Source organism: Schistocerca nitens, chromosome 2 (assembly GCF_023898315.1).
Source record: "Schistocerca nitens isolate TAMUIC-IGC-003100 chromosome 2, iqSchNite1.1, whole genome shotgun sequence".
Classification (NCBI taxonomy): Eukaryota; Metazoa; Arthropoda; class Insecta; order Orthoptera; family Acrididae; genus Schistocerca; species Schistocerca nitens.
In genome coordinates this window covers 525,582,161-525,605,635 of record NC_064615.1, presented here as the reverse complement: position 1 = coordinate 525,605,635, position 23,475 = coordinate 525,582,161, and the positions used below count along the sequence as shown (strand labels likewise).

The 23,475-nt window shown below is 44.1% G+C and overlaps 1 protein-coding gene across 4 annotated transcripts in view; it reads left to right on the top strand.

The window, feature by feature from the left end:
- LOC126234477 (juvenile hormone esterase-like) overlaps positions 1-23,475 on the top strand; it is a 99,543-nt gene that overhangs the window by 3,363 nt on the left and 72,705 nt on the right. For 2 of the 4 annotated variants that reach the window (XM_049943169.1, XM_049943166.1), the window contains exons 1-2: positions 5,045-5,204; positions 16,148-16,294. In XM_049943169.1, coding sequence (XP_049799126.1) covers positions 5,058-5,204; positions 16,148-16,294 — 294 coding nt within the window. In that variant the 5' untranslated portion in view covers positions 5,045-5,057. Of the gene's footprint in view, positions 1-850; positions 1,008-5,044; positions 5,205-16,147; positions 16,295-23,475 lie in introns of those variants that run through there. The other 2 variants (XM_049943167.1, XM_049943168.1) reach the window with 2 other exon arrangements.

Genomic DNA, 23,475 nt, shown 5'->3' with positions numbered 1-23,475 from the left:
AGCAAAGTAAATTCCACTTGTTGAAAGGGTACATATTAATTGCAACGAAACAATATAAATCAGAAAACGAAGCAACTTTACTGAAGCCTAACTGTTAAAAAAAATAGCAAGTTAGTAAGTTAGGGGAACTCATTTCTCAAGACATCCCTACTCCGCAGGGCAGCAGCATTCAGGTGAATGCTTGTCATGATTATCCTCGTGAAAGAATGCAGCGGAGAGCTCACCTGATGGTCTTAAGAATTCCTTTACTTTTCGCATCGTATATTCCTCAGCGATTCTTTTCTGGGGGTACAAGCTCAGCGTCACAACTTAAGTTGACACCAAACTTCCAGTTCAGTCACTGTTACGTATCACGAATAGCATTAAGGACGCCTTTGGCTCTTTTGCATTCGTTCGAACTATCAGCCAGGCCTAAGAACCCTCACGCTCTTAGAGAAATTGATCAGCAACAGAAATTGCAGGGTGTATATCGATAAATAGTAACAGTTTGTTCTATTTTGAACAACTGACAATTGAACGACTTCATCAAATGACAGAAGTGTGCGTCGCTTCAAAACTTTTCGGATAATCTTGAACCATCATATGACCAAGACTCCACAGCTGCTACAAACAGTAGAGGCTGTAGGAGACAGGTGAAGCATCCGGGTCCACTATCTCACACAGCTGAAGATCCGGTTCAGATATTACTTTGATAAGGAGGAAAATGTACCTCTGAGATGTAAGCCGTGTGCAGGGATGCGTCACACGTTTGATATCAGAGTGCTTGGATTGGCTCCTGACACCTTGCTCTGCGCTTATCGTCGCTGGTATTAAAGCAGTGAGACGGCTACCCGTCACTCTGCGAGTCAGTGTGGCTCAACATGGAACGAATGGGCAGCACGGTGACCGTCAGCATCCCCCAGGGTGCGCTCAGAGGCCGCAGGCTCAAGACAGCCTCCGGCAGAACCTACTGCAGCTTCCAGGGTATCCCTTATGCCAAGCCACCAGTCGGGCCGCTCAGGTTCAAGGTCAGTCGAAACACTTCCTATAATCAAAGTTGTGTCTTACAAGGAAACACTGAATTGAGCTTGAGGTTGATATTGGGGTCATTCAAGACAAATGGAAACGCACAGCGCAAAAAGTAGGGAAAAATGTGGCACTGCTGACTGAGAGAACCCAAGCGGTAAGTAAAACAGTCGCACAAAGGCTCAACATCCTTGAGAACTGTGAGGCTCACGTCTGAAGTACGAGCAAGTAGGTGACCATGATAACTGCGTGTGTAGTCAGTAGTCTTGATCGGTAGTCGCACCCAACTTACACACCCGATGGATGGATCACAACAGAGTGCGTTATACTCTCAGTCCCTGAAACATTAATTTAAGATAAGGGCGTAAAATCGCTTTTGAGGAACTTCAGACCACCATGTCTTCCTCCCTAAGCAAATATTCTTCTATTGCGAGGAATACCGCCGAGTAGGGCAACCACAAATATTCAGGTAGCAAAACGATAGTGTGATGAAGGAATTGAAAGTAGCCGTGCTCAACAAACCAACTCAGTCATCTATTACGTCGTTCGAAACTAAAAGGCCGGCCGGAGTGGCCGAGCGGTTCTAGGCGCTTCAGTCTGGAACCGCGTGACCCCTACGGTCGCAGGTTCGAATCCCGCCTCGGGCATGGATGTGTGTGATGTCCTTAGGTTAGTTAGGTTTAAGTCGTTCTAAGTTCTAGGGGACTGATGACCTCAGCTGTTAAGTCCCATAGTGCTCAGAACCATCTGAACCATTTGAAACTAAAAGGCTCTTCCTTTGTTTTCGAAAATAGGTTAACAGTTAGTTACGACATTTATATTTTACGACCGATATTGGTGAGCTTGTTTGCGATTAAGTAAACGTATTGATTGGTGGCAGAGCACTGCTAGCTTGAAGGGGGAAACCAGATTGCGCTTTTATTGGCCCGCTAGATGGCGCTGCCATAGGTCAAACGGATATCAACTGCGTTTTTTTTAAATAGGAACCCCCATTTTTATTGCATATTCGTATAGTACGTAGAGAATATAAGAATGTTTTAGTTGGACCACTTTTTTCGCTTTGTGATAGATGGCGCTGTAATAGTCACAAACGTATAAGTACGTGGTATCTCGTAACATTCCGCCAGTGCGGACGGTATTTGCTTTCGTGATACATTACCCGTGTTAAAATGGACCGTTTACCAATTGCGGAAAATGTCCATATCGTGTTGATGTATGACTATTGTGATCAAAATTGCCAACGGGCCTGTGCAATGTATGCTGCTCGGTATCCTGGCCGACAGCATCCACATGTCCGGACCGTTCGTTGGATAGTTACGTTATTTAAGGGAAACGGAGGTGTTCAGCCACATGGGAAACGTGGCTGCTACAAATGATGATGCCCAAGTAGGTGTTTTAGCTGCTGTCGCGGCTAATCCTCGCATCAGTAGCAGACAAATTGCGCGAGCATTGGGAATCTCAAAAACGTCGGTGTTGAGAATGCTACATCAACATCGATTGCACCCGTACCGTATTTCTATGCACCAGGAATTGCAGGAATTGCATGGCTCTGAGCACTATGGGACTTAACAGCTGTGGTCATCAGTCCCCTAGAACTTAGAACTACTTAAACCTAACTAACCTAAGGACACCACACACATCCATGCCCGAGGCAGGATTCGAACCTGCGACCGTAGCAGTCGCGCGGTTCAGGACTGCGCGCCTAGAACCGCGAGACCACCGCGGCCGGCTGAACTTTTTTTTATTTTTTATTTTTTTTTTGTTCTAATAAAACCCCATGTCATTCCAAATTTCTACCTTTCTATCTACATTATTCCGTGATTTATTCAGTTTTCAAATTTATACTGACTTTTTGATCACCCAGTACGTGCGTAATGAGGGAACAAATGTGTAAATTACGGGAAACGTGTTCTAACTTTTGCTGTCGAAGTTATGTTTCACTGGTCCCCAATAACCTGCAGGCTCTTCAAAAACATATACCGATGACGTTATCCGCTTGTCTCGATCACACCTTTTGTAGGGGAAGGGAAGAGAGCTGCTATCAGAGTATAGATGAGTTTATGCCAAACTACAAAGGGAAATCTGCTCTCAGGTAACCTATTGAAGGAGGTATAAAAATTCGAGATCGTTGTGACGCTTTAACTGAATACACGTATAATGTCAATGTTTATGCGGATTGAACAACCAGGTAAACTGACGCCAGAACAAAAGGGAACTGACATATATTGAAACTATAAAATAGTGCATTGATAATGGCTAGGCATTAGCCGAAATCTGGATTTGCCAAATAAAAGCTACAAAAAAAGGACGCCTGATTGCTGCACTTTATAATTTATAAATTTATAAATTTGGTAAAAGGTTACCAGGGAAGACTCACTTGGGAAGGGAGTTTTCTTGACACTGTCAAATACAGTCAGAAAGGAAGAGGTCATACTTTTTATTGACAGCTGTTCCACAAGCGTCAATTTACTGAATATTATCAAATTAGCTTCAGTGAGCACTGCCCTCAGATATCAAAGTTCCGAAGAAAACTTGAAAAAGTGGGCTGCGAATTTATTGTGAACAGACAACAGACATTAGCAGCAAGATGGCAAGATAGTGAACCAGTAGTTGTTCCAAGCATTTGTCGAGAGCCTACATTAGGCAAAGGTAATCCCAAGCAAAATGATGAAACTAAGGCAAAAGTGTTATCCCCAAACCCGATCTGTTTCTATAGTAAGACTATGGGAGCTGTTGATTTTGGTTTGTATGACTCTGATCGATACTTTAACAACTGGTGGGAGAAAGTACTCTACAAAGTGTCGACGGTGTCTGTTGTTATGTGTAGGTACTGTTTAGATACGCAAATATTAGACATGAAGCATCGTAAAACATCAGGTAGCAAGTGCTTAAGCCTTACTCTAACGATTCACTTTTGGTGGCCACAGGCATGACAAAGGACATTCGTTAAGTAGCTTTACATTTGAGAACCATTTCACTCATACATTTTAATTCTGTCATAGATCGCTTACATGCTGAATTTTTAATATTATATATATGAATTTCATATAATAGACTAAAACCGTCAATCATACAAGTGACATTTAACCGCAACGATGGGCAAATGGTTTACGCTCTCACTATGGACAACATAAGTGTCGGAAAACGCTCTGAAAACATGCAAGAACCACCTGCGTGCTACCCTTATCATCCAGCAAAGTAAATTCCACTTGTTGAAAGGGTACATATTAATTGCAACGAAACAATATAAATCAGAAAACGAAGCAACTTTACTGAAGCCTAACTGTTAAAAAAAATAGCAAGTTAGTAAGTTAGGGGAACTCATTTCTCAAGACATCCCTACTCCGCAGGGCAGCAGCATTCAGGTGAATGCTTGTCATGATTATCCTCGTGAAAGAATGCAGCGGAGAGCTCACCTGATGGTCTTAAGAATTCCTTTACTTTTCGCATCGTATATTCCTCAGCGATTCTTTTCTGGAGGTACAAGCTCAGCGTCACAACTTAAGTTGACACCAAACTTCCAGTTCAGTCACTGTTACGTATCACGAATAGCATTAAGGACGCCTTTGGCTCTTTTGCATTCGTTCGAACTATCAGCCAGGCCTTAGAACCCTCACGCTCTTAGAGAAATTGATCAGCAACAGAAATTGCAGGGTGTATATCGATAAATAGTAACAGTTTGTTCTATTTTGAACAACTGACAATTGAACGACTTCATCAAATGACAGAAGTGTGCGTCGCTTCAAAACTTTTCGGATAATCTTGAACCATCATATGACCAAGACTCCACAGCTGCTACAAACAGTAGAGGCTGTAGGAGACAGGTGAAGCATCCGGGTCCACTATCTCACACAGCTGAAGATCCGGTTCAGATATTACTTTGATAAGGAGGAAAATGTACCTCTGAGATGTAAGCCGTGTGCAGGGATGCGTCACACGTTTGATATCAGAGTGCTTGGATTGGCTCCTGACACCTTGCTCTGCGCTTATCGTCGCTGGTATTAAAGCAGTGAGACGGCTACCCGTCACTCTGCGAGTCAGTGTGGCTCAACATGGAACGAATGGGCAGCGCGGTGACCGTCAGCATCCCCCAGGGTGCGCTCAGAGGCCGCAGGCTCAAGACAGCCTCCGGCAGAACCTACTGCAGCTTCCAGGGTATCCCTTATGCCAAGCCACCAGTCGGGCCGCTCAGGTTCAAGGTCAGTCGAAACACTTCCTATAATCAAAGTTGTGTCTTACAAGGAAACACTGAATTGAGCTTGAGGTTGATATTGGGGTCATTCAAGACAAATGGAAACGCACAGCGCAAAAAGTAGGGAAAAATGTGGCACTGCTGACTGAGAGAACCCAAGCGGTAAGTAAAACAGTCGCACAAAGGCTCAACATCCTTGAGAACTGTGAGGCTCACGTCTGAAGTACGAGCAAGTAGGTGACCATGATAACTGCGTGTGTAGTCAGTAGTCTTGATCGGTAGTCGCACCCAACTTACACACCCGATGGACGGATCACAACAGAGTGCGTTATACTCTCAGTCCCTGAAACATTAATTTAAGATAAGGGCGTAAAATCGCTTTTGAGGAACTTCAGACCACCATGTCTTCCTCCCTAAGCAAATATTCTTCTATTGCGAGGAATACCGCCGAGTAGGGCAACCACAAATATTCAGGTAGCAAAACGATAGTGTGATGAAGGAATTGAAAGTAGCCGTGCTCAACAAACCAACTCAGTCATCTATTACGTCGTTCGAAACTAAAAGGCCGGCCGGAGTGGCCGAGCGGTTCTAGGCGCTTCAGTCTGGAACCGCGTGACCCCTACGGTCGCAGGTTCGAATCCTGCCTCGGGCATGGATGTGTGTGATGTCCTTAGGTTAGTTAGGTTTAAGTCGTTCTAAGTTCTAGGGGACTGATGACCTCAGCTGTTAAGTCCCATAGTGCTCAGAACCATCTGAACCATTTGAAACTAAAAAGCTCTTCCTTTGTTTTCGAAAATAGGTTAACAGTTAGTTACGACACTTATATGTTACGACCGATATTGGTGAGCTTGTTTACGATTAAGTAAACGTATTGATTGGTGGCAGAGCACTGCTAGCTTGAAGGGGGAAACCAGATTGCGCTTTTATTGGCCCGCTAGATGGCGCTGCCATAGGTCAAACGGATATCAACTGCGTTTTTTTAAAATAGGAACCCCCATTTTTATTGCATATTCGTATAGTACGTAGAGAATATAAGAATGTTTTAGTTGGACCACTTTTTTCGCTTTGTGATAGATGGCGCTGTAATAGTCACAAACGTATAAGTACGTGGTATCTCGTAACATTCCGCCAGTGCGGACGGTATTTGCTTCGTGATACATTACCCGTGTTAAAATGGACCGTTTACCAATTGCGGAAAATGTCCATATCGTGTTGATGTATGACTATTGTGATCAAAATTGCCAACGGGCCTGTGCAATGTATGCTGCTCGGTATCCTGGCCGACAGCATCCACATGTCCGGACCGTTCGTTGGATAGTTACGTTATTTAAGGGAAACGGAGGTGTTCAGCCACATGGGAAACGTGGCTGCTACAAATGATGATGCCCAAGTAGGTGTTTTAGCTGCTGTCGCGGCTAATCCTCGCATCAGTAGCAGACAAATTGCGCGAGCATTGGGAATCTCAAAAACGTCGGTGTTGAGAATGCTACATCAACATCGATTGCACCCGTACCGTATTTCTATGCACCAGGAATTGCATGGTGACGACTTTGAACGTCGTGTACAGTTCTGCCACTGGGCACAAGAGAAATTACGGGACGATGACAGATTTTTTGCACGCGTTGCATCTAGCGACGAAGAGTCATTCACCAACAGCGGTAACGTAAACCGGCATAATATTCACTATTGGGCAACGGAAAATCCACGATGGCTGCGACAAGTGGAATATCAGTGACTGTGGCGGGTTAATGTATGGTGCGGCATTATGGGAGAAAGGGTAATTGGCCCCCATTTTATCGATGGCAATCTAAAAGGTGCAATGTATGCTGATTTCCTACGTAATGTTCTACCTATGTTACTACAAGATGTTTCACGGCATGACAGAATGGCGATGTACTTGCAACATGATGGATGTCCGGCATATAGCTCGCGTGCGGTTGAAGCGGTATTGAATAGCATGACAGGTGGATTGGTCGTCGAAGCACCATACCATGGCCCGCACGTTCACCGGATCTGACGTCCCGGGATTTCTTTCTGTGGGGAAAGCTGAAGGATATTTGCTATCGTGATCCGCCGACAACGCCTAACAACATGCGTCAGCGCATTGTCAATGCATGTGCAAACATTACGGAAGGCGAACTACTCGCTGTTGAGAGGAATGTCGTTACGTTTATTGCCAAATGCAACTGGACCAGCTCGTCCGATTCATCAACTGGGGACGACACGATTGAGATGCGTCCGCACGTTAATGGCGAAGTTGGTGGAGCACCATCACGCAGCAGCCACATAACCCTTCGAATCATCAATGGCATTTCTTCCAGCGGGAGAGGCATAGTCAGCCGCTGGAAATGCCGATAGTTCTCTGCCTGTTAGGTGACGTGGAAGAAAGGTAGTCCCAAAATACGGTCATCAATTATCTCGGCCCACAGTTTCCGACCACACCGATGATGATGATGATGCGCTGTCACTATGCCACGGGGGTTCTGCATATTATCCCATAGATGACTGTTATGAATGTTGAAGGTACCACTTTGGTAGAGGTGGCCTGATCTGCGACTTGGATGGATGACACAAATCGCGGAATCGTGGTTTCCTGGTGAACATACCAGTTACAAAACTAATTTTGATATGGGAAGTCTGTCGCTAGTAACTCTGCATATCCTGTAAGTGATAAGGGTAGTAACAATTGTAGTGGAGAACTGTCCACACGGTCGTCTGGATTACGCTGTGTTGGCGGACGAACTTCCTGGTACTGACTTAGCTGCCGCCTTTCACTGTGTTAATCACATTTTTACCAAGTCTGGTGTACGAACATTTCAGATACGTCCTTCATGATTTCCTGCTTTCTGAAACGACCCTGTCTTAGACGAACGGTGAAACACTACTGCAAATATTGAATGCTGTGGTGGTTGGCGTGAATAGGTCTCCTGATACAACCTTGCTGCCAGGCGCCAGTTTCCATTTGCCTTTCCGTAAGTAAACACCGCGTCGGCAAGCACTCGATTCGAATACGGAACCACTGTGTACAACGCGGTATCACATCCACTACAAGGTGAGTCAGCAAGAGAAGTGAACCGGACACAACATTACAAGTTACTATGCGAGGAGAGGGCACTAGGGCGTGACGCATGCAAAAAGTGTCACTCTCTAGAAGGAAACCATGTGTACTGTAACTGTGCCTGCGTGGTACAGCGCGTGTTACACCGCAGATTCTGTAACAAAGTATGATTGAATAATTGACCTATAGCATGGAAACCAGTCGTTTCCGGACATAAGTTCGTTATACCTTTTTTGTTCCGTATCCACTCATCGATCAGTCCCTAGAGTTTGTAAACCGTAAAAAAAAAAAATCGCCCTGTATAAATACGCGCCGCCACATGTCCGACGCCTTACAGGAGCCACCTAGGAAGTTGAGACCGAACTTCACAAATAACACACGGAATGGAGCATTAAATAAGGAATCCAAATTAAGCGTAGAGAAAGAACCGATATCAATAAAGTCTTATAAGGATGCAGATGTGAACCCCTATCAATCGGAAAAATACCGAACTAAACATTAAAATACTGCTACATGAAGTGGCAGTTATAGCTATGGTCACACGCATCTGATAAACCAAATAGGAAGCGCACCAGACGTATCCGTTCAAAGATCCAGAAAGGATATTGTGGAGCCGGCATACATTTTGAACGTAGCAACGGTCCGGCACCTGGCTGCTGGTCCGGTCAGTCGTTGAAGCACGCAACACGCTCCTTCCCTCAGTACGCCTCCCAATTCATCCAAAGGTTTCCAGCCGGCCACAACCGAGGTAATAATGGTTGGCAATACAGGAACTTGCCTGGGTGTCTCATACTGATATTGTTGGTACACTCAGAGCCGGTGACTGTTAACTACCAAAATTATACCTGCCATCAAATGATGGCGCAATACCCGCCCTCGCCGTCAGGTTTCTGCTCGGCCGCCTCACCACGAGCGAACCGTTTCACTTTGCCGGGCATCCGATTTCCGCACTTACCACATCCTCCCATGCCAAAGACGCTCTACTAGAGACTGTGTTTACATATTACCATCAGGAAACAAATACTGATGGGGTAAGAATCAGCAACCAGCAATTTAGGTGGAGGTGATAACGCGGAGAGAGGAGGGGGCAAGAAAACAAGGATAGACAGATTGAGCAAAGCGACTGACTCTGTCCGTGGACAGAGAGGGAAGGACGGTATGGTCACAGATATGAGGTAGGAGGAGATGGACACAGTCAGGGGAATGGGAAAATGGACACAGAAATGGAAGCAGAGGAGATGGACAGAGAGCGGTTCGAGTAGGAAATGGACATAGAAACGAAAGTGGAGGAGATGAACAGAGACAAGGAGAAGGAGGAGACTCAGAGAAGCTGGAGGAGGAGATGGGTAGACTGGGAGGAGCAAATAAACGAGAAGAGAAAGCGGAGATGGACTGAAAAATTGTAGGAGAGAACAGGGGTAGGAGGAGATGGACAGAGTGAAGTGGGAGGTGGAGATAAAGGGAGTGAAAAGGATGTAGAGGGGCAGGAGGAGATAGACGTGGGACGGATGAGACGGACAGACTAGGCAAGGAGCAGATGCACAGAAAGATTGAGGAGGAGCAGATGGGCAGAGAGATTGGGGAGGAGCAGAGGGACAGTGAAGGATGAAGCACGAGGTGGACAGAAAAGGCAGAGAAGGAGATAGACAGATAGGAAGGCGAAAGAATGGACAAATAGAGGGGGCAAGGAGGAGATGGGCTAATAGAATTGCAATGAATAAACACTCAGACAATGCCGGGGACTCAGCCAGTCTATGTGTAAAATGAAGTTCTTAGAGGTTGTGTAGTGAGGTGTCCTTATTCTACTCTCTTTGCGTTTCCCCACTCAGTATAACTATTATATGCTATCCTGTTATCTTTGTTTTTGCCCACTGAATGTAATTACGCATGTAATCTGTAGTAACTCATTTGACTTACAAGGAGACGACAAGGCACTCTCAGAAATTCGAGAGAAAATCGAATTTAAAATTTTGAAGTTTTCAGAGTGCATTTAGTACCTGAGAGTAAGGTCAATTTTGCGACTTACAGTATGGCTCTGTGGTGGACTGATCGTCACCTAAGTGGAACGACTGGATTCGATTTCCCGCCGATGAAAATTTGTAAACATAGTTGAATCGTAAAATGCATAATGACGAAAAATAGCAGTAGCGCTCGAGACTGGTAGTTGCCGGTAAGTATCTGGTTTCGGTCATTACTTCCTTTCGTTCCATTTTTTGTTTTGTTTTGTTGAGTTAACTTTAAGTATAAAATTCGTCAAATATATGGTAATTAACACGTATCTGATTGTCATGAAGCTTCCTGTTGAAAAAGAATCGTTCTTATTTCGTGACATAAAAGTCATTCGGAAACTTCGGTGTCGATCTTCTCTATTACTTTTTAGACAAGGATTTCTGGTCAGGTGAGTGTAGGGTAATATCAACAGGAGCAGAAAACTGTGTAACAGTAGTAGGATTCTTTAGGGATAGGAAGGTGGAGCAGAGGGTGTGTTACTGAGAACAGTTCAGTGACAGGGTCGTTCTTATCAGAATCGACAACACACCAATACCGGCAACGATAGTTCAGGTATACATGCCGAGGTCGCAAGCTGAATATGAAGAGATAGAGAAAGCGTATGAGGATATTCAAAGGGTAATGAAGTATGTAAAGGGGGATGAAAATCTAATAGTCATGGGGGACTGGACTGCAGTTGTAGGGGAACGAGTAGAAGAAAAGGTTACAAGATAATAGGGGTTTAGGGCAAGGAATGAGAGAAGAGAAAGATTAACTGAGTTCTGTAACAAGTTTCAGTTAGTAATAGAGAATACTCTGCTCAAGAATTACAAGAGGAGGAGATATGCTTAGAAAAGGCCAGGTGATACGGGAAGATTTCGGTTAGATTACATCATGGTCAGACAGAGATTCCTAAATCAGATACTGGATTGTAAGGCTCAGATCACAATATAGTAGTGATGAATAGCAGGCTGAAGTTGAAGACATTAGTCAGGAAGAATCAATACGCAAAGAAGTGGGATACGGAAGTACTAAGGAATGACGAGATACGTTTGAAGTTCTCTAAGGCTATAAATACAGCAATAAGGAATAACGCAGTAGGCACTACAGTTGAAGAGGAATGGTCATCTCTAAAAAGGGCCATCACAGAACTAGGGAAGGAAATCGTAGATACAAAGAAGACAACTGCGAAGAAATCAGGGGTAACAGAAGAAATACTTCAATTGATCAATGAAAAGAGGAAGTACAAAAATGTTCCGGGAAACTTAGGAATACAGAAACACAAGTGCTGAGTAATGAAATAAATAGGATGTGCAGGGAGGCTAAGACGACATGGCTGCAGGAAAAATGTGAATATATCGAAAAAGAAATGACTCTCGGAAGGACAAGCTCAGCATGCAGGAAAGTCAAAACAACCTTTGGTGACATTAAAGGCAAGGGTGGTAATATTAAGAGTGCAACGAGAATTCCACTGTTAAATATAGAGGAGAGAGCGGATAGATGAAAAGAATACATTGAAAGCCCCTATGAGGGGGAAGATATATCTGATGTGATGGAAAACGAAACAAGAGTGGATTTAGAAGAGATAGGGGATCCAATGTTAGAATAAGAGCTTTGGAGGAATTAAGGTCAAATAAGGCAGAGGAGATAAATAACATTCCATCAGAATGTTGTAAATCATTGGGGGAAGTGGCAACAACACGATTTTTCACATTGGTGTGTAGAATGTATGAGTCTGGTGACATACCATCCGACTTTCAGAAAAGCATCATCCACACAATTCGGAAGACGGCAAGAGCTGACAAGTGCAAGAATTATCGCGCATCCAAGTTGCTTACAAGATTAATATACAAAAGAATGGAAAAGAAATTTGAGGGTGCGCTATATGACGTTTAATTTGGCTTTAGGAAAGGTAAAGGCACGAGAGAGGCAATTCTGACTTTGCAGTTAATAATGGAAGCAAGACTAAAGAAAACACAATACACGTTCTTAGGATCTGTCGACCAGGAAAGGGCACCGACAATATAATATGGTGCAAGATGTTCGAAATTATGTGAAAAGTAGGGGTAATCTATAAGGAGAGACGGGTCATATACAATATGTACAACAGCCAGGATGGATTAATAAGAGTGAACGACCAACAACGAATGGTCGTATTACAAAGGGTGTAAGACAAGGATATAGTCTTTCGCCCCTACTGTTGAATCTGTACATCGAGGAAGCAATGATGGAAATAAAAGAAAGGTTCAGGATTGGAATTAAAATTCGAGGTGAAAGGGTATCAGGGATACGATTCGCTGATGACGTTACTATCCTGAGTGAAAATGAAGAAGAATTACATGATCTGCTGAACGGAATGGACAGTCTAATGACTACACAGTATGGACTGAGAGTAAATTGAAGGAAGACGAAGGTAATGAGAAGTAGTAGAAATAAGAACAGCGAGAAACTTGACGTCAGGGTTGATGGTCACGAAGTCAATGAAGTTAAGGAATTCTGCTACCTAGGCAGTAAAATAACCATTGACGGACGGAGAAAGGAGGACATCAACAGGAGACTAACTATGGCAAAAATGGCATTCCTCGCCAAGAGAGGTATACTAATATCAAATATCGGCCTGAATTCAAAGAACAAATTTCTGAGAATGTACTTCTGGCTTACAGCATTGTATGGTAGTGAAACATGGACTGTGGGAAAACTGGAACAGAAGAAAATAGAAGCATTTGAGATGTGGTCCTACAGACGAATCTTGAAAATTAGGTAGCCTGATAGGTTCTGCGCAGAATCGGGTGGAAAGAACTATGTGGAAGACACTGATAAGGACTGATAGGACATCTGTTAAGACATGAGGGAATGACTTCCATGGTACTAGAGGGAGCGGTAGAGGACAAAAACTGCAGAAGAAGACAAAGATGGGAATACATCCAGCAAATAACTGAGGACGTAGGTTGCAAGTGTTACTCGGAGATGAAGAGGCTTTCACAGAGAAAATTTCTTGGCGGGCAGCATCAAACCAGTGAGAAGGCTGATGACCAAAAGGAAACAAAGAAAAAAAATAGCGCCAAAAGGTACTGGCCCAGCGACAAGAGGCAGTTGAAGAAAGGGCCTAACACAGAGTAGTGTGTCAATCAGCCAGCAGTTACGATGCCCTATCGTGGTGCTGATTACAACATGGCCCAGAGACCACATTGGATGACAACATAAGGGGAAAAAGCAACGAGTGTAGCTCAGGAGTTTAGTAAGTTCAGAGCCTTGTTTCATATGGATGGGGGAGTGTTCAGAACAGCAGGCTTGCTCCCAAAATGAGAGGAGGTGGTGGACCACCGTGAACTGCAGCGGCAGATGACCACTTCTTTGAGTGCAATTGCTACTACATTTAACAGAACTGTAAGGCATACAATTTCGCACTTCACAGTTGCATGGCGACAGCATGAGGGTGGTCTGATTGTTCGACGACCAGTACGCCTACGTTGTGCTTTGTCGACACCAACATATAGGAGACACTCTTTGCCATGGTGCCAAGACCATAAGATCTGGACCAATGAGGATTTGGGTTGTGTGCTCTTCTCGGATAAGAGCAGATTCATTCTGAGTAGTGGTTTTTGAGATACGCACATATGGAGACAAATAAGAATACCTAATGCACTCAAGAGCACTGCCGAACATGATCGTTTTAGTGGTCCTGTTGTTATCATGTGAGTGCTTGGGCGTACTGACCTCTACATCTTAAAAAATGGCACGCTCGCAAGTCAACGTTCTTATGATACCATACTCCTTCCATAAGTGCGGTTTTTTAGGAGGGGCATTTGTACCTGATTTTATTTTTATGGATGACAAAGCACGATTGCATCAGTGAAGGACGAGGAGCTGACGAGACGACGAGAGGACAGTCACCGAATGGACTGGCCTGTCCATCGTTCCGAGTCGAATCTCATCGAGAACGTGTCGGACACGTTGGAGGGACGTATTTCAGCACGAACACATGCGCTAACTACCATCCATCAGTCGCTAACCACGCTAGTAGAGGAATGGGACGCCGTACGACAACAACTCCTGACCCACCTTGTGGCCAGCGTGGAGTCAGTCAGCAGAGCATGCATTGCTGTCCCTGGTGATCGCATACCCTGCTAAGAACCATGTCCGGCCTATTTCCGTGTCCAAATGACCATGATAAATCGCGGTGATTTCACTGTAATTTTTATTTTTGGATGAAAGTATCATTTCTGTGAGTCTCACTGTGTGTTTCTTTCAGTTGCCGTCCCTACCGGTCTCTGATAGTTCCTTCTATGTAAGGAACAAGTTCCGTAGAGTTATGTTGCTTGGCAATGACTCATTTAGTGAAAGATACTTTCCTCCTTAAATTTTGCACACCAATGTAGTATTGTCGCCGAATAGTTCGGTATTCGCTTCATAAACATTTTCTTTGCGTAGAGAGTGCCCAGGAAGTATCGACTTGAAGAGAAAGCCACTTCCAAAAGTGAAGACTCTTTCGAGTCTCAGAGTCAACAACGTGAATGTAACTGTTCTCCTGTCTCATTTGAGTTGTGCAAAATTTGCATAACAAAACACTGTGACTTGGTAACTTATTGTATTTGCAAGCAATTATAAAAAAACCATGGTAACAGTGATAAATGTTCTCAGTTATTGCAATAGTCGATAGGTATGTGAGCCATATATAGAAACACAGACCGTGAGGGATACCTTAAGGTTTAAGATTGCACTTTACAGAAAATGGATTTATTTTATAAAATTACACTCTGACAAAATTTTTTATTGAAAATAACAGTACACCGCATTAACTTCTAATATAAGACGTTTGTCCATCATTGTGATCACTGCGATAAATATTCACTCGAAAATATGAAATAACTGGCATTGATAAAATTCAATAAACATCAACTCACAAAATAATGGAATTGTACCAAAGAGCAAAGAATAATTTTCTGTGATTTTTTAAAAGTTTCTTATAGAAGTTATTAAAAATGAATGCCACATTAATCTATAATGAATAAACAAATATGCACCTCTAGAGCATATAATACTCGGTTTCCGCGTCAAGTATATTTTCAGATGTCATTTTAGAGGTTTCTTTAAAACTATAGATCAGCTGCGGGTTTCCGCTTGCCTTGTGGATTTTAGGTTAGATGTTCACAATCCGTCGCAAGAGTCCAGTATTAGTCGACCATAATAGCGGGGGCCGTCATCCCTACTCACCTCTTCTTCACAACTGCTATACTGTATCCTGCTTGAATCGCTCGCCACTTTCATCGGAAAGTACTCCGCAGTATTCAGAGAAGAAGTCCAGGTGGGTATACTGGAACTGTATTTCTAAAGATGTGTTACAGTCACGCTTCTCATAACATGGCAACGGAACACCGAAAGGCTGCTTAAAATTTGTTGCTCTTTCATGAAATGCTCGTACTGTGCCTACACGATCGAGACTATCATAAGAAAATTGATTCCTTTTGGTAAATATATTTGCTACAGAGTTAACTATTACCTTATAAACATAGATAAATAATCTTATGCCTATTTAACTGTCGCATCTGTTAATTTCCCCTTTTTTGAAAAGTGACTAGTAACTTAACATTTCTAGATTTAAGAAACATTAATGATTTGATAACGTAAGCTATAAATTTGTAGTACTATTTATTTCAGTAACGATTTTTCGTTTCAAAGTAGTTCCTTATTGATTACATTCACTCCTAGTGCTTTCATTTCTTCTGTTTAGTTAACTTTTTTCGAATTCTTCTACTCATAACTTGCCAAAGTGCGTGCCTGATATGGCTCCTTTTCTGATGGTTATCTCTCATTATCGTACCATAGATCACTATAATGGTGAATTCTCGTCCTTTGCAACTTTTTGATTTCTGTTTACATATTTTATTATTGCTTTCTTTCAGTCACCGGAACCACCAGAACCATGGAGCGGCATACGAAACGCAACAAAGGAAGGCAACATAGCCCCGCAGATAGACTTCCTTATGAGAAGCAAGACGGAATATGAAGGAGACGAAGACTGTCTGTACCTTAACGTTTACACTTCAAAGGTTGGTATTGGTTCAAATGGCTCTGAGCACTATGGGACTTAACTTCTGAGGTCATAGTCCCCTAGAACTCAGAACTACTTAAACCTAACTAATCTAAGGACATCACATCCATCCATGTCCGAGGCAGGATTCGAACCTGCGACCGTAGCGGTCGCGCGGTTCCAGACTGTAGCGCCTAGAACCGCTCAGCCACTCTGGCCGGCCAAAGGTTGGTATTAACTGCAGTAAACAACTCTGCGTGACCACTTTTGGTATGGAGATTTGCTTGCTATGTCCTTATCCGCTTGGTCTATATTTTATCGATTTTACATCTGACTTTATTTATCCTCCTCCTGGCTGACCCTATCCCTCCAGTCTCTTTCTTTCCCTACTACTGTGTATCGCAATTGATTCTGCAGCAGCTTTCACCCACTGTGAACTGTTTCCGAAATTTGTGATTGGAGTAACAATTAATTTAAAATATCTTGTTTCGCAACTTACATTCAATCAATCTCTCCCTATCGTTACGAAGTATTGAAAACATGTAAATCTATCTGTCTCTCTCTTCCTTATGCATCTACTTCATTGTTCCGTAAAGGACGCGATGTTTCTATGACTCGATTTGCATCTTCCCTGTATCCACACATTCCGTATTACTCATCAACAATGTTTAAAGTCGTCGAGACTTTGTTAAGGCTTATTATTCGTTTCTTTCACCGATGTGAGGTTCTGTGAAATCATCGATGAATGACAGCGTCATTAATTCACCAGCAATCGATATGAACATCATTTTCTCAGAAGCTTACTGCAATTCGTTCCTTTGCAAAATAAATTTAGTGCATATTATTTTATTATAGCTAAGTTCACAGAAAGACAGTTCTCAGAATTCCTTTGCTGTAGATGCATTTCGAGTGGAATTCTGTGAGACCCTCAATAATATACACTGTAATGCACCCACTTGTAGCTAATAACTTTAAACGACGTTTCTCTCCACTAATTACAAACCACCGTAGCTTTCCTTTGACATTTAATACTAGGATGACGAAGCAGTCGAACAAATTAATCTGTGTTGAGTATCATGGCTATGATTGTAACTATAAATACAAATAGTATACAAACCTTTTTTTCTCTCTAAAGCATCTTAATACTGTCGCGCTTGACCTAATGATGTTTGAGTCTTGATGATTACAGATGTACAAGTAATTTCAAGAGTGCACCGTTGAAGTATGTTGTGAGTCCATCTGTATGTTAATTCAAAATTGTTGAGGCTTTCGTGGCCACTTGTTGACAAACTGCCTATTGGCTTCTGTCTCGGGTTCTTCGGCCGACGTTCATCTAATGATTTTTCTGACGTTTCGCCAGCACGAGTGGCTGGCATTGTCAAAGCTTCACCCTCCATTGCCGGTGGTGAACTGGAGCCGAGCTCGCGGGCGCAGGCTATATGTACCTGGCGCGCCAACGTCCGAGGGCTTCTCCGCGGTCATTTCCGGTGCGGTTCTCCTCTTGCTACCTGCGACGGTCGTTCGCTGCAGTACGGGAAGCCAGGATCCGTTGACCTTAAGGCTTTCCTCTTTCTTGTTCAAACTGTTCGCGTGTTTTTGTATTTCTACAGCTTCTCTGAACAAGCGCGTGTGATAGTGCTTCTCTACAGCCAGAACTTCCGTGTCGGCGAATTTTATTACATGATCGGTCTCATTCAGTGCGTGCTCTGCCACGGCAGATTTCTCCACCTGCCCCAACCTGCAATGTTTCTGATCAGAAAGCTCTTCCATGCATGTCTCACCACGAGCTATTTCACGTGGAATGACGATTTCTACGAACAGCTGGAAGGCGTCGCCATGGGTAGTCCTCTCGGTCCAGTGGTGGCCAACTTCTTCATGGAACAATTCGAAGCACAGGCACTGGACTCGGCGACTTGCAAACCTAAGGTGTGGTACAGGTACGTCTATGATACTTTCGTGGTGTGGAGCCATGGTGAAGAACAGCTCAGTGACTTCCTAAGACACTTGAACAACCTCCATGCCAACATAACATTTACCATGGAAGTAGAAAAGGACAAGAAACTGCCATTTCTAGATGTTCTGGTCACAAGGGACGGCGAAGATCTGGGACACAGCGTGTATCGAAAACCGACTCACACGGACCGATACCTGCACAAACTGTCAAACCACCACCCGAGCCAGAAAAGAGGCATGATTAGTACGCTCGTAACGAGAGCAGGACGAATATGTGAGCCGGAACACCTCAAACGAGAAATGCAAAACCTGGAAACTGTCCTGAGGAGCAATGGTTACTCCACAAATTATATTAGAAGTGTAACAGAGCCCAAACCTCGGCGAAGTAAGGAAACGGAAAAAGAATTGTCGGGTACGGCCTTTCTGCCATACATTCCCAGAGTGACGGACAGAATCGGCCGTATATTGCGCAAACATGGCGTAAAGACGATTTTCAAACCGACAAGGAAGATCAAAGAGTGTCTTAGATCGGCGAAGGAGAAAAGAGACCCACTTGCAATGTCGGGAATATACCGCATACCATGCACATGCGGAAAAGTTTATGTCGGAATGACTGGACGATCCATTAACACCAGGATCAAAGAGCATAAGCGACATTGCAGGTTGGGGCAGGTGGAGAAATCTGCCGTGGCAGAGCACGCACTGAATGAGACCGATCATGTAATAAAATTCGCCGACACGGAAGTTCTGGCTGTAGAGAAGCACTATCACACGCGCTTGTTCAGAGAAGCTGTAGAAATACAAAAACACGCGAACAGTTTGAACAAGAAAGAGGAAAGCCTTAAGGTCAACGGATCCTGGCTTCCCGTACTGCAGCGAACGACCGTCGCAGGTAGCAAGAGGAGAACCGCACCGGAAATGACCGCAGAGAAGCCCTCGGACGTTGGCGCGCCGCGAGCTCGGCTCCAGTTCACCACCGGCAATGGAGGGTGAAGCTTTGACAATGCCAGCCACTCGTGCTGGCGAAACGTCAGAAAAATCATTAGATGAACGTCGGCCGAAGAACCCGAGACAGAAGCCAATAGGCAGTTTGTATGTTAATTGCCCCACACAACCCTGTCGCAGAAGCAACGAGAAAAACATGCCAAATTTAAAAGAATGCTAAGTCCCCAAGACTGACAGCGTTTTACGCAAGTTCGAAATTCAGCTAGAACTTCACTGTGAGATTCCTTTAGCAGTGTCCACAACGAAACTCTGTCTCGAAAACTGTCAGAAAGTCGATAGAGATTCTGATCGTATGGAAAGTACACCAGCGGCAAGACACAATCCATACCTTCACTCAGAGATAGGTACCACTCAGTGATGCACAGTTGATTTTGGTTCTTATTATTTTATATTTTATTTTTTTATGATTTTGGCTTTTTTAGTTAAGATGCCTATAACGGTTTTCCGTAATTGGCTGGCTCTGAGCACTATGGGACTTAACATATATGGTCATCAGTCCCCTAGAATTTAGAACTACTTAAACCTAAGAACATTACACAACACCCAGTCATCACGAGGCAGAGAAAATCCCTGACCCCGCCGTGAATCGAACCCGGAAACCCGGGCGCGGATTCCATAATTCCTTCGCCAAAGAAGACGAACTAAATATTCAATATTTCTGATGAAAAGGTACTGTCGCCGTGAGTAACTTAGATGTAGATATGGTCACTATAGTGAATCAGTTTAAATCACTCTATAAAGGTAATATTTCCGGTTCAGTTTGTATGACAGTCAGGTTCCTTGCGCAGTATGCTGAGACAATAGCTCCCTATTCGCAATCATATACCACCGGTGAGTCGTCGATAGATCCGCACCTAAAGACTGCAAAGTACCACACCTGACATCAGTACCAAAGAACGGGAATTACAGGCCGGTATCCCTAACGTCGATTGCAGTCGGATTTTCAAACATATTCCAAATATTACGAATTACCTCGAAGAAAACGATTTATTGACAAATAGCCAACACCGATTCAGGAAATATCGTTCTTGTGAAACATAACTAGCTTTTAGCACTCGATCTTCACAGGTAGCCCATGAGTCGACGACAATCCGGCTCCTCAAAGTGAACTATGTTCATTTTGCAGCATCCGTGACTCCTCCATAGCTTCTGATGACGGAGCGAGACAGTGCAGATGTATGCGCTATGGTCGGAAAAGCCAAAGGCCATTTTCCTGCTACCATCGTCATTGCCACTAGATCAAGAGAGACATAAATGCGAGCGAAGCGACTCGCAGAGTGACTCGTGATGCATGTGTATTCTGGACGGTCGCCATGCACCCTTTCCCAAGTGTCTAAAAGACGTAGTTCTTGCAATAACAGGAGTTCGGGACGTGTGGTGTGATTGGAGTTCTGATCTTTCTGGTGAAGCACCCTACTTAGGTCTCCACTAAGGATGCTGTTGTCATAGCGTCGCAGGAAGAGAGGCGTGAAATCCTGGGAATAGCAGCGGAACTGGTGGTGGCTCTTGTCCGTGCCAGAGCGGGCATAGATGTTTACAATCCATATACTTTCTGTGATTATCGCCAAACCTCCGGCCGGCGATAAATACGTCAAGTCGTTAATCTCTATGCCTTCTCGCACCAGTATGGCCTTACTGCTACCGCCATCATCGGCAGGAAAAATGTGCCAAGCATAACCGTAGAAGTCCGGAAGGTGTACAAAAGAACTTCTTGCATAACTGCAATGTCCACATCTGACAAATGTGGCATGTGATGCATCAATTTAAACTTCACTCTTGAACCTTGAACTCAATCTGGAAGACCTGTGGCGGGTCTGCAGGCGTACGGACACTCATTGCAATAAACGTATGTGATGGTTCGATATTTTCTGCAGTGTACATGCCGATGTCTTTCTCCACTTCAACAGAGATTTATTCCAGAATGAGATTGTCACTCTGCAGCGGAGTGTGCGCTCATATGAAACTTACTGGCAGATTAAAATTCTGTGCCGGACCGAGACTCGAACTCGGGACCTTTTCTAAGCCATGTCTCCGCAACATACTTTCTTTCAGGTGTGGTAGTTCTGAAAGGTTCGCAGGAGAGCTTCTGTAAAGTTTGGAAGGTAGGAGACGAGGTACTGGCAGAAGTAAAGCTGTGAGGACGGGGTGTGAGTCGCGCTTGGGTAGCTCAGTTGGTAGAGCACTTGACCGCGAAAGACAAAGGTCCCGAGTTCGAGTCTCGGTCCGGCACACAGTTTCATTCTGCCAGGAAGTTTCAGAAATTTATTAATCAAAGGCCGCCGAGGCGTTGAGCGCCAGCAGAACTTCAGTCGGAGGATCTTCGTCATCATGGTCTGTGGGTGGTTTCAGCTGCTAGCATCCTCGAGAGGGTCGACGTCGGTGTTGGTGCTGGAGTGGCAGGGGAGCGTTGTTACCACAGCGAACATCAGACTGAGCCACTTTTGACAAGGGCGCATCAGTGTCTGGTCCAGTGTCTGGGAATAGGGTGCATATTCCTACGGCTTCTATTATCGTCTAGCTCAAGTGGGACATCATCTGCCCGGGAGTGTGTCGCGCGGTCATCAATCTGTGTCCTCCGTCTCCTCTTGCGCTTCGTCGGCGATCGTTGTTTACATGAGTGCGCTTCCGCGTCAGACGATGGCAAAGCGTCCCGATGGTCTGGCACGAACGCTGCCTTAGGCATTATCATGGTGTCAACGTATATGTCTCCATCGGCATTTCGTCGTCCGTCGACAAAGCTGTGGAGGCAGAAGGGGTCTGTAATGGGCGTGGGAGACTCTTCTTTCCTCTGTAGTGCATACGTTAACTGCAGAGCGTTGCTAGGGACCATCAGAGGCAGCAATGTGGCGACATCGTTCCTGCTCGCTGCCACATATGTCATAGGTAGGGATGTCAACAAAGGTGAGAGATCGAGACTGCAGGTGGAAGTTGTGCTACCCTCTTCTGTGGACATTCGGAGCGCACATCTTTACTGCATCCCGAGCACGTCGTCGGCTGTCCGTAGTAAATGATGACGGCTCTGCATCCTCCAATGTGTAAATAAGACGGTGCGTGTTTATTTAAAGTTATGCGGGCCTGACGCATGTCCTTTACGATGAATTACGTGCTGAACTGAGCCCATTTCACAGCACCATGTTCATGCTGTGGTCCATACAGGCGAAGTGCACACACCATCTCTTCCGCTGGCAGTTCAAAAGCGAGTTCGGAAAATCTATGTCCTGTTTCCAAGCCACCCTCGTTACTATATGAGTGGTAGAAATTGAGCCCGTTATTAGTCTCTAGTATCCTGTCGCAGATTGCGTCGTTGAGTAGCTTGACATACACAACACTGTTGACTATGGAAGAGTGCGTGTCAATCGGTTCGTTACTAGGGAAACTTTGTCTCTGAGAAAACGTTCTACTTCCAGAGCTTTTGATCGAGCAAATGCACTGTAGAAACCGAATTTCAGTGTCGGTTTTCTGTAAGAATTGGTCATTCTGATCAACGACGGCACTAGCACGCGAGAAAATGCCGAAGCAAGTAGACAAACACAGAGCGCGTGCTCCCCGGCAGGGACGTCAGCTCTAACTCTGATGTGACATCATCCCTTCTGCACGATCAGTGCTACGTTGCTCACAACACTAGGTCACTGTACTACTATGAAAATGCGTGTTGTCCAAGTGTAGAGTTTGAGGGATTTTTAAGCAGCGAATGTAACCACGCTATGCCCGAGTAATCTAGCACAATGACTGGCTATTCGTCGACTCTTAATCGATCCCCGCTGTTATAATTTTTTTCATTTTTTTAACACTAGAACGACGTAGGTTCTGACATTCCTAAAACGGTGGAAAGGGGTCATTTTGACCCCACATAAAATATTTTCATATTTGACTTAAACAAGTAAATTTTTTAGTGTTTGTTAATCCATACTTTATTTCAAGTAATCATAACATTTATTTACAGTTATAAATAATAATTACTAATTTATTTTAACAACAATGTATCATACTAATTTTTTGTTGCTACTGCTAACAAGTTTCTTAACTATAGAATTTAATTTATTAACTATTCATAAACCTTCTAGACACATTTAGTATCTTGTTGTTGTTGCGGTCTTCAGTCCTGAGACTGGTTTGATGCAGCTCTCCATGCTACTCTATCCTGTACATGCTTCTTCATCTCCCAGTACTTACTGCAACCTACATCCTTCTGAATCTGCTTAGTGTATTCATCTCTTGGTCTCCCTATACGATTTTTACCTT